General features: G+C 41.4%; 1 protein-coding gene across 12 annotated transcripts in view; it reads right to left on the bottom strand.

Moving 5' to 3' along the window:
- CDK5RAP2 (CDK5 regulatory subunit associated protein 2) overlaps window positions 1-15,315 on the bottom strand; it is a 191,903-nt gene that overhangs the window by 28,825 nt on the left and 147,763 nt on the right. For all 12 annotated transcript variants that reach the window (XM_055271298.2, XM_055271295.2, XM_055271301.2 and 9 more), the window contains 3 exons: window positions 14,398-14,630; window positions 3,333-3,381; window positions 439-608 (listed from right to left, as the gene is read on the bottom strand). In XM_055271298.2, coding sequence (XP_055127273.1) covers window positions 439-608; window positions 3,333-3,381; window positions 14,398-14,630 — 452 coding nt within the window. The remainder of the gene's footprint in view (window positions 1-438; window positions 609-3,332; window positions 3,382-14,397; window positions 14,631-15,315) is intronic.

Raw genomic sequence — 15,315 nt, 5'->3', positions numbered from 1 at the left:
AAGTAGATTCCTACAATCACAAATGTTGTATTTATATAAAAATATCAGAACAGGGGGCTAGATACTCTTGGGCAAATCAAAGCAGAAGAGTCTGAATTGACCCTGTCTTAGGAGGAGTTTGAAAGAAACAACAGGAAATTAGCCAAATCTGCACTGACATACAAGTTCAATGACACACAGCCTGCAGGAAATGGCAAGTCATATACTAAGTCGTCATTTAAAAAATAAAAATGACTTTTCCCCAATCGCCAACACTTTCAACAACCATAGCTTTCTATAGTGATAAATGATACTCTGAATGACCAGCATTGGCCCTAATGAGATCTCCTTTCATCAGAGAAATATTCAAATGTCACCACACTCTGCTTACTAAGGTAAGATGGCAAATTATTGTTTTAATCAGGCCATGTTTAAAATGCTTAATGAGGCTTAGCTTACCTTGAGAAAAATTGTTCACCATAACTGAAGTCTTCTCTGTCTCATTATCTTGCTTCTGGTCTTGTGAGAAGGACTTTTCAGAAGTTTCATAATCAGAGAGCGCATGACAGGCTGAAGGCTCAGGAGATTCAGGTAGAAGAAGTTGGTAGGTTAAGTTGTCTTCCTCAATCCTTAACCATTGAGATTGAAAGATAAATCATCTCCCATGCTAAAATCCCAAGCCAGGACTATGACTTATGAATACTTAGGATTACTTTACTCTTAGTAACTCCCCCATGTTTGCAACTTCAGTCAGACCTTTTATTTCCCTACAGCATTAAGCAATGACATTCTAAAAGCAAGAAAGGCTCAGTGGGCTTGAGTTTGGAGCCAACAAGGGGAAGCAGGGGATTGTGCCTGTCCCACAGCCTGGCTTACAGGGGAGGGACCCAAGAGGACTTGGGTCAACGGCAGCTGTTTACCAAACAACCTCTCTATACCAAGCATTTGAGATTTTAGTTGGGCCTCACAGAAACCCTTTGAGGTAGGGATTACTATCCTCATTTAGAGTGGGGGAACTAGGGCCCATCATAAACTGGCCCATTGTCTCATGGCTTGGTCAGAGGCACAGTTTAGACTTCAACCAGGCCTGCCTGGCTCCAAGGCCCCAGGAGAATGTGAGAGACCAGCCCAAAACCATGAGGTGGCCTATGGATTTAAAAATCTCAAAACTCTCACGGTTCCCAAGCAGGTTTCAATATCATTATTCTAGCAATCATCTGGTTATTAACCTGTATTTCCCAAGGACCACCTAAGCCATGAGAAAAAAAAAAAAAAAAAAAATGCTGTGAAAAGCCCACATGAATCTCCATTAGAGATAAACTCCTTAATTGATGCTCTTTTTTCTCCCACATTTGCCTATTACTTCTTGTCAACAGCCACAGTCTTATTATTCATGAGCTCAGACAACAGCAAAGACTCCAAGGCTGCAATGCATTAATTGACAGGTAAACACCTGATGCAACTTTGCCCAGACAGTGTGATGGATGCACAGGCTTGCTGCTGGCTTGCAGAAGTGCAGCATGGGCCAAGGGCACCCACTTAATTGACTTAGAAGTGGCCCGTGTTAAGCTACAGTTGAGAGAGGCAGAACAGAAGGAAAAAAACAAATCTGTCAGAAATGAAAACGAGTGGCACATTGGTTGAGGAGGCTAGAAGAGGTTCCATCCCTCACTCCAACTCCTTCTGCAGGCAACCCCAGCAGTCTTCCTAAATGGCCAATGTGATCATGTCTAGTCCTAGCTTACCTTCCTTCAAAGACTCCCTACTTCCTACAGAATAGAGTTTGGACTTTTAACACAACATTTGAGGACCAGCCCAACAAGACCCAGCCTGCCTCTCCAGCTTTGACCCTCAAAGGGACCGTGTCTCCTTTGCCTCAGGCTTGGACACTCTCCTGACAGCCCCCAGCCCCTTCAACTCTCACCCTTTAGATCTCAGCTAAGAATGGCCCCACTCTGGGAAGCCTTCCTTGCCCTCTCTAAAGCATGCCAGTGGGATGTGATCTACTATTATAAGAATGGAAGTGGAGGATTGAACTGGGAGGGATCTTTGACAATACTGCAGTGGGAGAAGAGTATTTCTTTTAAATTTGCAAAAGCCCTGATTAAAACGTCCTCCTGTGAGCTGTGATACCTCTCTGCCTACTCGCTCTAATGATGCAAATGCCCTTCGTGATGCCAATAAAATCTACAAGTCTGCACCCTAGACTGGTCTCTATTTTATTCCCAGAAGCCCAAAGGACCACATCATCTTTAAAGAAGAGGAAACTACACAGCAACATTAATAGCATTCAGAATCTTTAACAACTAAATAAAGGAGGGCAAGACCTTGGCATTTTCAGTTGGCCATAGAGACAAGCTAAGAAATTATACAATTCATGTATTCCAAGAATATTTTCTGAACTCCAACTACATGCCAGCAACTTGGAGCTGGAGCAGGTAGAGATATTCAAGACATAGGCTTTGCCCTCAAAAGACAATGTGGAATAACAGGAAGAGGACATGCATTGGATCGAGTGTGACAGATTCAAGTTCAAATCCTAGCTCTGCTTCATAATGGCAAATATGCAACTCTGACCCACAGCTTCCTCATCCTAAAATGGTTACTTCAAACTTTATATGGTGAGAACTAGTAAATGTGAAATGCCTACAGCAGCAGCTGACACACACCAATACCTAGTGAACACTAGCTAGCTCCTTTCCTCTTCCAAGGAATTCTGGGAATAGAAAGATAAATGTGGAAAGCATTACAATACCATGTGGTAAATGCTGTAATGTAATTATGTCCAAGTGCTACGGCAAGAATCACTGACGCTGGGATGTGGTGGAGAGGGAGGGTACTGGGGAGAACCAGCTTCATTTACATTTGAATGGACTCTGAAGAATGATTTTCAAACTTCAAGAGGAAAAAGGTGGAGTGCACAGCCATGGTGTGGAGAATAATACAAAGCCACATAGGACTAAAACATGGGGTACATCAGGGGAAGGGAAGCAAGGAGAATGGGCAGGGGAGAAGAGAACTGGGGTCAGAATGAGAAGGGCCTCAAATGCCAGGCTAAGGAGTCTGGAGTTTATCTTGCAGGTATCTGGGAGCCAACAAATATGTCATCTGGTTCAAATCACCTGATAGAAATGACACAAGTAACCTGAAATGAATGAATGAAAGCAACAGGACATATGGCATGAGCTCTTGGTTTTGTATGGCCATTTGTCAGTTCCATAGATGTTTATACCTTATTTACAAGAAGCAGGAAACAAACAGAACAGGAAGGAGCCAAAATATTTTAAAAGCTGGCAGGTAAATCAGACCTAGAAAGTCCTGGGAAGTCTTCTTAACAAATGTTACACACTCACCTCTCCATCAGTTCATTCTGGGTGTTCATTTCCACTCCAACTGATTTTCCTGGAAGCAGAAATCACATCAAGAAAGAAGGAGAAAAAAATGTTTTTAAGTGTTCCCTAATAATTTCCTGCTCATACATTTGCAGAAGCACTATTCCACTTGTTTAAACGCTCTATAACAATCCTGGATATTTAAAGTAGGATTACCAAGAGTACAATTCAGACTATAGACTTCTCCTTTATCACTGCATTGACACTAGTTCTAGGTGACAGCACTGAATCTAAAAAGCAATCACAAGGTATTGCTGGTGCAGGTTTTTCTTTCTCTCAAACTCTGATACTAACAGAACATATGCTCATTACGGAAAATGGGTAACAGAATCAAAAAAAGATCAATATCCTGGCACTCCCACAGCCAAGTTACTGGATTTCTTTCCATTCTTTTTTTCATGCATTTTGGCATGGAAGATACCATATTACAACATAATTTTTTCACTTAGTACATTATTATTATAGCCATTTCTCTTACTAAATTTGCTTCTGAAACATCATTTTTAATGCCTGCGCTAATATTCCACTGTAGGCGTGCATTACCACAATTTTGCCAGTTCTCTATTTGACACTTAGGTCATTTCCAAATTTTCACTTTTATAAACAAATAAAATAAGCATCTTTGTGCATACAGCTTTATCTGCATTTTAATTATTTCCTTAGGAAGGGTCTCAAAAGTAGGATTAAAACTAGGGAAAGGAGTACATGAGTACAGCTGAAAAACCCACTGTCTACAGCAGGGGAAATGATTTTTAAAAAGTGACAAAAGAAAACAAAATAAAGCTCAGAATGTAGCTGGGCAAAAGATGCTCTGCTCTCTTCCTGCATGTCATCATTTGCTGCTTGAAAGGAAGCACATGAGCCTAGATTTCAAAGAGACTAACAACTTTATTTTAAAAATACTTCAGAACCCTGGAAATTGCAGGCTGGGATGAGCTCTTTGAAGAAACTGATGCGTGGCTAAAGAAAAAAACAAACTCTTCTATAGTTGTACTTGAAAAATGAGACTATAATTAAACTGCACCCACACATGCAATTTTCAAAACTATTCCTAAAAGGAAAAGTTCTCAAACACCACAGTACAGAGGAAAAGATCACTAAATCCTTGCACATTTGCTTTAAGTCTAGAAGTTTCCACCTACAAACTCACACGGCTGGCTGGTATGGTCATCCAGGTTCTCTATCACCCACCAGGCCAGCCACCTGGGCACCAAGAGTCAGTGCAACATGCTAAGTGGTAGAAAGTCACCTACCACGGCAGGGCACTGTCACCATCAGAAAGGAGTCACACAGGCCTGAGTGACCAGGCACCAGGGCCTGAGTATGGCTGTTTAATATCTACTATCTCCTTCAGGCCTCACAATGATCCTATGAACATGGTGTTAGTACCTCTGTTTTAAAGCAAAGAAGTGGAAATCCAGGAGGTTTAATGTTTCAACTCTCCCTTTGTCTGATCACACTCTCCCTTACTTTACTACATTTTATAGTTAAGCAAGAGAGATGGAGATATCCTTATAACTACTTCAATCACAAACCTATGCCTCTTGGTTACATCCTGGCCAAAAATGGCATGCTATTTTGGCTTCTTGAAAGGTAGATAGAGGTTGACAGGCCTTCATCAGTGGATGCTCTCAAGACTCCACATTTCTGTCCTCTACAATCCTCTTCAAGGGGGAAATCCACACCTGACTGAGTCAGATTTCAAGACCTTTACTGGAAGAACCAGCTTGTAAGACCATCCCTAATGGGCAGGGACAACTGTGTGTTAAAAGAACAGCTTAGTCAACATTTTTCATCTCATACCTGCACTGGGCTGCTTACCAACATTCAGCAGATAAGACTGACCCTACAGACCCTGAGAATGGACCATCAGTGCCAGCCCAGCCTCCCAAAAAGCTTAGGACTTACTCAGGTACTAACCAGGCAAACAAAGTAACATGACATTCTGCTTCACATTCTGACGGTTCATTTTTTTTTTTTTTGAAATGAAGTCTTGCTCTGTTGCCCAGGCTGGAGTACAGTGACACAATCTCAACTTATTGCAACCTCTGCCTCCTGGGTTCAAGCAATTCTCATGCCTCAGCCTCCTGAGGAGCTGGAACTACAGACACACACCACCACGCTCAGCTAATTATTTTTTTGTATTTTTAGTAGAGACGGGGTTTCACCATGCTGGCCAGGCTCGTCTCGAACTCCTGGCCTCAAGTGATCCACCTGCCTTGACCTCCCCAAGTGCTAGGATTAGAGGCGTGAGCCACCGCACCTGGCCACATTCACATTGTTCTTTAGTTGTATATCTTCCTCAGGAACTTCACAGGGTGGGGACCCTTGGTTTGGGGCAGGCTTTAAGCATTCCAGGTCTCCAGATCTTAGACCCATCAAAAATCTCTCCTCCATTCCTAATCAAACCCATGACCACACCAGGATGTGCCCTGATGCCACCAGCAGCATGAGTTTCCCCTTCAAATAAGAGACCCTCGAGGAGCTTGCAACAACTCAACAACAACTGTATTCCACCCGTTCACCTATTATTATAACAGAATTCTTTAAAACCAAGTGACAAATAGTTACTGTAGGATTCACAGGGAGATCACAACAACTAATGCATTGAATTTCTTGGTGGAAACTGCCCTCACACAGGTAACAGGGTACCATCTGTCTGGCTATTCAAAAGCTTAGGATGCATGACATGAAAATGCTGCTCCCATCTCTCAGGCAAATCTTGCTGCTACGCCTAAGAGTTGTGTAGTGTGAGGCAATAGAAGGACTTCATCTTTTCAAATAAAAAAATCTAGTTATCCCATCCATAACTGAACAAGCAAGAGAAGACTATTATGCCAGACAAACTTATAACTGGTTGACCCAACTTCAGTTTCCTCTCTGCACTGATCCATTCTGTACAGTGCTTAAGAAGCCTCTTTTGAAACAGTACTTCCCAGTTCAAAATCCATCAGTCCTACAGACTTAACTTCAAATTCCATAGCCTGGCATCTCCTACATGACCCAGATGTTTCTTCCTTTCCACTTCTCTAGTAATTGGTAGAAACTAATTCTATTTTAATATGTACAGTGCTCCACCCAAGTTCCTGTGCCAGACACTGAGGATACAGAGATGAATGAGGAGCCACCCTATCTTCAGTAAGTTCACCTGAGTGGAAAGGGTGGACCCAAAAGACAACTGCACTACAGTGCTGTGATAAGGGGCCGCAATGGATGCTGTGGGAAGGCACACAGAGGAGACAAACAGAATCTGGCCCAGACCACCAAGGAACATTTAGGGCAGGCGGCAATGGAGCTATATCTTTGATGGAGGGAAGAACTGCTTTATAAAGGTGGGAAGACACTTAAGGGGCTCTAGGGAGGGCAGTTCCAGGGATTCTTAGAAGGAAAAACCCTCCATTTTCTCTGAAAGCCTGGATCACTCTGTTAACCATAACATGCATGCCCCCTTATTATTATTGTCACTGTAAGCCAAAAAGTATCTGAGACAGATCTCAACCAGTTTTGAAGTTTATTTTGCCAAGGTTATGGATCATGACAGGTGACATAGCCCCCGGAGGTCCTGAGAACATATGCCCAAGGTGATTGGGTTACAGCTTGGTTTTATATGTTTTAGGGAGACATAAGATATGAATCAACACATGTGAGGTACACACTGGTCTGGTCTGGAAAGGCAGGACAACTCAAAGTGGGTGGCGGGTTTCCAGGTCATAGGTAGATTCAAACATTTTTCTGATTGGCACTTGGTTGAAAGAGCTATTATCTAAAGACCTGGAATCAATAGGAGTGTCTGGGTTAAGGTAAGGGGTTATGGAGACCAAGGTTTTTCTTATGTGGATGAAGTCCCAGAGATGGCCATCCTCAGAGGCAAATATTTCCTATTCAGATCCTTAAAAGGTGCCGGACTCTCAGCCAATCTCTTCAGGATCAGAAAAAGACCTGAAAAGGGAAGGGGATTCTCTACAGAATGTAAGTGTTCCCCAAAAGAGACAGCATTTCAGGACCATTTCAAACATGTCAAAGAAATATATTTTGGGGTAAAATACTTTGATTTCTTTCAGAGCCCTGCTATCTGTCATGTGATGCTATAATGGAGTCACGTTAGAGTTTGGTTTCTTATTGCTACAGAGTCTGTTTGGTCAGCCTAAGGATCTCTTTTAATGTTAATACTGGTCAGTTGTGTGCCAACTCCAAAGGGAGGAGAGTATGAGGCGTGTCTGACCGCCCCCCACTTTGCCATCATGGTCTGAACTAGTTTTTCAGGTTTTGTTGGGTTCCCTTAGCTGAGGGAAGGGTCCACTCAGCCAGCTGTAGGATTTACAATTTTAATTTTAGTTGACATATCTTCCTGAGCTCCCACTATTTGTCAAGGCAGGACACCCTTCAAATCAGGACTGTCTATTGGGTTTTTTGTTTGGCCAGAAATTTAAAAATGAAAGAAATCAGGGGTGTCCAATCTTTTGGCTTCCCTGGGCCACACTGTGTCTTGGACTACACATAAAATACACTAACAATAGCCAATGAGCTTAAAAAACAAAAAAAAATCCATAATGTTTTAAGAAAGTTTACGAATTTGCATTGTGCCACATTCAACGCCGTGCTGGGCTGCATGCAGCCCGTGGGCCATGGGTTGGACAAGCTTAAATAATGTCACTTCATCCTCACAAATATCTCTATAAGACAGGTACTGCTCTCCCCCATAGAGGAAATCTGGCCCTTCAAGGGATAAATGACCCACAAAGCTGGGATCTGAACTCCAGTCTGTCTGACTCCAAAGGTCTTGTTCTTTCCAACCCAACACCCTTGTGACAGCCTCTATCACAAACTCAGATGTGAATATCAAGCACAAGCTATAAACAAACCGGGGGTGGGAGGGTGTGGAAAGAATAAATTTTGCTTCCACTTCAGGTGAACAAAGAAAGTTTCCTGGAGGATAGGCAGAATTTCTCTAAGTGGAAAGGGAGTAAAAGTCTTACAGAAAAAAATAATGGTTTGAATGGAATCATGGAAGAGGGGAAATGCAAGGTCTGGCCCACAGAAATGTTTGACCAGTGCATCCAATTTGATAGGAGTGTGAGAAACATGATATCATGGTGGTTAGGAGGGTAGACAGTGAAAGTGAACTACATGGACTCAAATTCAGACTCTGCCACCTCCTGTCTAACTTAGACCAAGTGAATTAACCTCTCTGTTCCTCATTTGTTAATAAATGAGGATAATAAATAACACTTCCTCTTAGGCTGAGAACAATGCCTGCCTGGCATATTGCAAGCACCCAATAAAGATCAGTCTTTCTCACTTCCTCATTGTTTCTCCTTCAACTTCTTCATTATCATCATCATCATCAGAGAGTGGTGGGCTGGCAAAGGCCCCTGGCAAAAGCCGCTTCCAGATTGGAAGGCCTTGAGAAGAAACCAATGTTTCAGGTTCACTTCTGTCGGCAGAGAACTAAGGCAAAGGATTCCAGGAGCTATCTTTGTTCATGTGGTGAGCTCACTGATCAAACTGTCTTCTTTGTACCTTTCCCAGTTTCAAACACAGCTTACTCAAAAATACCTGCAGACAAAATACCACCTGCCTTATTCATACAACTGCTCTTGGGAGGCACCAAGAACAAGGGTACAGTGGAAACTCTGGCTGCAACACCAGTTCCTGATCTATTTTGATCCCAGCCCTCTTGGGAATCTAAGTTATAGACCCTCACCCCAGAAAAATGTACATACTCACAAAATCTTGCAGGTTTCCAGATCCAAGGGAGAGTCCCCTTATAAGCATTAAGAAACCGCACTATCATCCTAATTCTTGGAGCCTACCAACCAAACATTATTAAAGACATAGCAAAGATATGCACAAAGATTCCAATACAGTGTTCTTTATAATAGCCCCAAAATGGGAACAATCTGAATGTTCATCTAATGGGGAATGATTAAATAAATTATGGTACATTTATACAAAAGAATGCCCTGCAGCCACTAAAACTTACAATGTATATTTATTATCTATAACTGAACAAAGGGAGAGGATGCAAATAGTCCCATTTCTATAAAAAATACACATATGAATAAAAAAGGTCTGGGCATATATACTCCAGGGTATTCACGCTTTGTTGTGTGATGCAATTATAGGAGTATCTGCTTATCTTTTATTCCACAGTAAACACGTATTGCTTTGTATTAATTTTTTTAAAGGCTATATTTAAATTTTTAAGAACTCATGCTATGAGACTGCCTCAAATATAAAACTGTTTTACAATAAGCTTGTTTCATAATTCAAGAGCCAGACCCCTTATATGAATCCAAGAAAGAGCTACCTCTGTGTTACATTTTAGTCCCTAAGAAAAGGAGCTGTGGTGAGGTTTCTGGGACTTTTATGCTTTTTGTAGGAAAAAATCAAGTTCTATGTTTGTGTTATCTGCTAAGCCTAAAATGCTTCGTCTGCCTGCAGAACCGACAAATAATAAGTAGGCTCTCCATGGGCGTGTCAAGGTAAATAACTAAAAAAATAAATCAAGGGGAGTGGCTGGATGAGGGAAGGAAAGCAGCTGGTGCCAGAAGCACCCTCTCTTAGCTCTCCACTTCCTAGGGCCTAGAGTGAGAGCCTTCAAGAAGAGGCTGACAGAAAACGACTTGGGCCTGAAAGATTCGGCTTTATCATGAGGACCCAGATATTTCTCCACTAATAAAATGAAAACTAGCTTATTTAGAATACCCTTAGCTAGAAGGAAGTAGGTTTTTATAAAGCTGGGAAAAGTCAGGTCCTCCTATATACCCTGGTCCTCAAAAGTCCTGGGAACTGGTATTAGCAAAACCAGTCTACAGCAGGTCTAAGCTGCTGGGCCCTTTGGAAAAGCTGGGGGAAAACATTCACTAGGCCCAGATGGGTAAACTATCCCATGTTCTATCCTGGAATTAAATGAACTACGTGGGCCATCATAAACCATCTACTTTGTACATATGAAGACAAGAGGAACAGAGTCCAATCCTGGTTCCACCAAGTCAGTTGTGACTTTGAACAACAAACTCTTATTTGTTAAGTCTAAGTTCCTCACCTGAAAAACAGGCTGTTCTGAGGATTAAGCCCCAACTCACAGCAAGTACAAATACTAATAAGCACTCAGTACATAAGAACTATGCACCCAGCATTGAGCCAATCCAAGGCTTCACATCCATAATTTAATTCGTACAAAGACTCCACCAATTAGGTATTAGAATGCTAAGTTTACAGGTGAAAAAAGAAACTAAGGCAAGGAATTAAGTAAATTTCCCAAGGTACACAGCTTACAAGTGGGAAGCCAGAGCTCTAATCTGGCCAGCCCAGCTCCAATGACTGCATTCTTCACCACTAGGCCCATTTATTTAAATAGGTAAGGTTATATCTCTATGTCTCAGTTCATCATCTATAAAACTGAACTAATACATTGTGCTTCCAAGGTCATTGTGAAGTTTAAATCAAATAACCTATATGATGCCAACTATAATACAAGTAGCTCTAGTAGGAAAAGTTTTTTGTCCAGAGACCTGATTTAAAATCCCAGCTCTGCCATTCACTCCATAAATGGTCACAGATGAGTTGCTTACTCTCACTGGGCCATACTCTCCACAACTGTAACACTGGATTCACTGACTCACTCATTCATTTTTTCATTCTCTCAAAATACGTGTTGCATGTCCACCATACACCAAACGTTATCTATATCCTAGCACTACAGCAACAAACACAACAGACAAGATCCATGCACCCTTGTAGGGCTTACTTTCTACAGGGAAGGCAGAATAATAAACATATAACATGCAAGATGGTTAAGATGGTTATGGGTGGTAAACACATAACATGCAAGATGGTTGTGGGTAGAACCGAGGAAAATAACGCAGGGTAAGGGGAAAAGGGAATGTCAGTGATAGGCAGGGGTGCCTTGCTATTTCATAAAGAGCTGTCAAAGAGCACCTTGCTAATATGATGACATTCGAGACAAGGCCTGAAGGGATCAGGGACACCAGAGAGAAGAGAAAGTGCAAAGCCCCTGAAGGAGGAGCCGGCCTGGGCATGCTAGAAAAACTGCAGGGTCAGTAGCTCAGGAGGGGAAGCAGGAGAGGGTGGGGCGGCAGAAGTAAGGAGAGAGCGCGGCCAGGGCGATGGTACAGGGCTTTGCAGGCCCTTTTCTGGACTTTTACACTGAATGAAAAGGAAAGGCTTTGATTTGGGGGCAGAGATGGGACATGATCTGATTTACATTTTTAAAACATCCTTGATTACTATGTGGAAAATGTACTACAGTGAGACAAGGATGGAAGCCCAGAGGCCAAACAGGAGAGACCTGCAGCATCCAGGTGAGATAAGAGAAGCGAGCTGAAGCGGTGGCAGCAATAAGGTCGTCAGGACTGGTCAGGGATGGAAGACGCGCAGAAGGCAGGGCTGCACAGAGGCAGCCAGGGAGGGAGAGGAGAACTGAACTCTCAGTGGCATCGTCTGGAAGCCAAGTGAGCCAAGGAGCGAGGGATCAACACGTCAAATACTGCTGCAGTCTGAGCAAGATGAAGACTGAAAACTGATTCTTGGATTTGGCAAAGTGGAAGTTGTTAGTGTCAGGCAAACTGTTTCAGTGGAGGGGTTGAGATAACTCAGAGTCCAGTCCCAATGGGTTTAAGAGAGAAAGGGGACTGGAAAGCAATACTAATGGAGATAAAGGAAAAGGACAAAAATAATGACTTCACAGTTTTGACTCTGGAATCATATTAATGTTATACATATTCAAAAAATTAAATCAATAAAAATAGAGTAAAAAACTCTAAAATTGAATACAAATAAAAGCAAATGAATCTAATTGTGTTTCAAACGACTAACCCAACAACAGCTGTACAAAGAATGAAACCAAACAACTTTTAAATTCAAGAACATACTATAATATATTTTTAGCCTACAAACAAAGAGAACTACTTCAATAAACAAATCTTGAACTCCTCCAGTGGATTTGTTTTTCACAGGGGAAAGGGTGGAGTAATTCTGGAACTATGTGCATATATTACAGAACTGAGTAAATCAGCAGATATGGTGATGTTGTCAGAGCCAGGGTTCTTACTGTTGGAGAAGGGAAGTAAAAATGTGGAAGCGGGAAAAACAGGAAAGAACCCAGTGAGTCTGGACTGGAATTAAAGGCACCATTGTGAAGTAATGATTTTTTTAAAAAATAAATTACACATTTACACACACACACACACACACACAGCCTGCTAAAGGGCCTAGACACAATGATACCCTCGTAGCAATGAACACACCTAGCACCAAATCTTGGTTGTTAAATATCATTACTCACTAAAAGGAATCAAGGCTCTTGGAGAAATGGCTCATTCAGAGCAGGAGCAGTACAGGATGAGCATGGAAAATCTATTTTGTCCCAGAAAGTAAGGAAGTGCTCCCAAAAAGATGGAGACATGTCAAAAGAAACTGCCACTTACCAAATCTGGTACAATATAATATGAATGTCAGAATGGATAATAGTCCATTGAATAAAATAAGAATCTTCAAGCCCACACTGATCATAAACAAGAAATATATTAATAAAAGGAATTTAATAGAGAATGCATCCTTCTAGTACATGCCACCTAATATAAATGAAGAAGGAATGTGATTAAAAAATGTTAGTGTTAGAAAAAACTGTCATAGGAACATTTGACTCAGACAAGAATCATCAATATATGGTAAAACTCATGGTAGAAGTTTGAAGAGGAAGAGAATAGTTACAGAGTAACAAAGTATCTTCTACAAATTACTCATTCATTACACAGGTTAATATAATTTACACTGGAGAAAACTGACAGACATTACCTTAAGGAAGTGATCAAAGTTAATATCACCAAAAATGGGATTAATATTGTGTGCCTCTTTAAGAAAATACCATAAGAACAAAATAATCTCTTATGTAGCATTCCTGCCAAAACTGCATAGCCAATCTAATCTAACCAATCTAATCTAATCGTGAATTGAATCTTGTGGAAAGAACAGATGACCCCAAAGTGAGGGGCTAGCCTGAACTATTCAAGTATGTTCACATCATGAAAAGAAGAAAGGGTGAGGAACTACTCCAGATTAAAGGAGACGAGAGACACATGACAACTAAATGTAATGTGGGGACTGGATCCCGGATCAGGATCAGGATACAGAACAAACTGTCGTAAAAGACATTATTGAATTAATTATAAAAATTCAAATATAGGCTGTATATTAAATAATAGTATATTAGACAACACTATTTCTGATTGTGATAACAGTACCATGGTTATGCACGAGAATGTCCTTGGTCTGAGGAACCACACCCTGAATTATCTAGGGAGAAAGGAACATCATAGCATCAATCCACTCTCACAGGGCTCAGAAAGATAATAATAGAGTGTGTGTGTGTACAGACAGGGAAAGATAAAACATATGTGGCAAATGCTAACAACTGATGAAGCTGGGTGCACAGTAAATGCGAGTTCTTTGCTGTAGCCTCAAAAAAAATTATTTTAAAAATTTTACCTAGCACATAGCAAAGGTTTCTTTCATCCTTCCTCTGGCCATCCTTAACTCTTCGATATGCTTTTTAACTGATAAAAATTTTGCTTGGTTGACTGGATTTTTTGCTTGCCAACATTTAAAACACATGAGTTTTCACACACACACAAAAAAAACAAAACAAAACAAAACAAAAAACTCATCTTTTCTGGAAAATTTGTAAGATGCAAGAACTGGCAACCATGTGACCACTGCTGAGTGAGAGGCAGTGCCTTCTGGCTGGCTTCACTCATGTACCTTGCCAGCCTGGCCCCTGAGGCGTCTAAACTGGACTCCTGGTTTGTAACAGTGCCAACCACAAGCCATGTGGAAGTGGTCACTGGGAGGAAGCAGCAGCCAGTGTGGTTCTGCTGTCACCTCATCAAGGCAGAGGGGTGAAAGATAAGTAAGGCCAACGAGTTAGCTCCTCCTGTGCCCCTCCAAGAAGTCCTGGGTCAATTACTGATGTCTTAGGACTCGCATACCTCACCCTACTTACCGTTGTGAAATAGCTTTTCCAATTTCTCCAGCAGCTCAGCACATTGATTCAACTGTTCCTGGAAACCCTCGGCCACGCAGTAATCCACATCGCTGGCCTGCAGCAACTCCTCAAATGCCTTAATCATGGTGTTCATGTGTTGACGGGAGATGACACAGATGCCATGGCCATCCTTAATCTGCTGCCGTTGAAGGGAGAGCTCCCTGGCTTGGGACTGAACTAATGAATCGTATCTGATAAAAGAGGGGAAAGAAAATACTTGGACCATTTTAGAATTGAATTTTTGTGACCTTAACATTAATTGGAAAAATGACAGAGTACAATTTTTAAAAGCCTGCAGCTGTACAAGTATATATACTTTTAGAAAAATTGAAACTGTACAAGGTCACCCCTTCTTTGATTTCACACAGCCAACAAATGCTGGAACAAAGATTCTTCTGCAACATTTTTAACCTTATAAAGCCCCCAATTAAAGTATAGATTGGCAAGGACTCAGGCAAACAATTAGTTTCCATACACTCTTCAAAAATACTATTCTGAATTGTAGAAACAAGTGCCCCAAGGGTCAGAGGATCTACCAAAAATTTTCACGAAGTGTGATAAAGAAAGTGTACCACAAAGAAAAAAAGACAGGACTCTCTCCTCCCGAACAAAATGTCACTGAATAATCATGATGCTGACTACCATTTACTGAGGGTCTAGGACCTGTCAGTAACTGAATTCAGTGCTTTATATGTTATCTGATCCTCTGTCTTCCAACAAATGTATAAATGTCCCCTTTTACAGAAGAAGAAACTGATTGCAAAGCTAGTTAAGTGGTAAAGATTTTGGATTCAAACACAATTCTCACTTTGAAGATCATTATGCAATATTACCTTCTTACTGCCATGTGCCATCTTTTCCTGTGTGAGCCCATAA

The sequence above is a fragment of the Symphalangus syndactylus genome, chromosome 3, assembly GCF_028878055.3.
Source record: "Symphalangus syndactylus isolate Jambi chromosome 3, NHGRI_mSymSyn1-v2.1_pri, whole genome shotgun sequence".
NCBI lineage: Eukaryota > Metazoa > Chordata > Mammalia > Primates > Hylobatidae > Symphalangus > Symphalangus syndactylus.
Note: the sequence above shows the minus strand (reverse complement) of the source record. Positions and strands in the feature narration are given on the sequence as shown.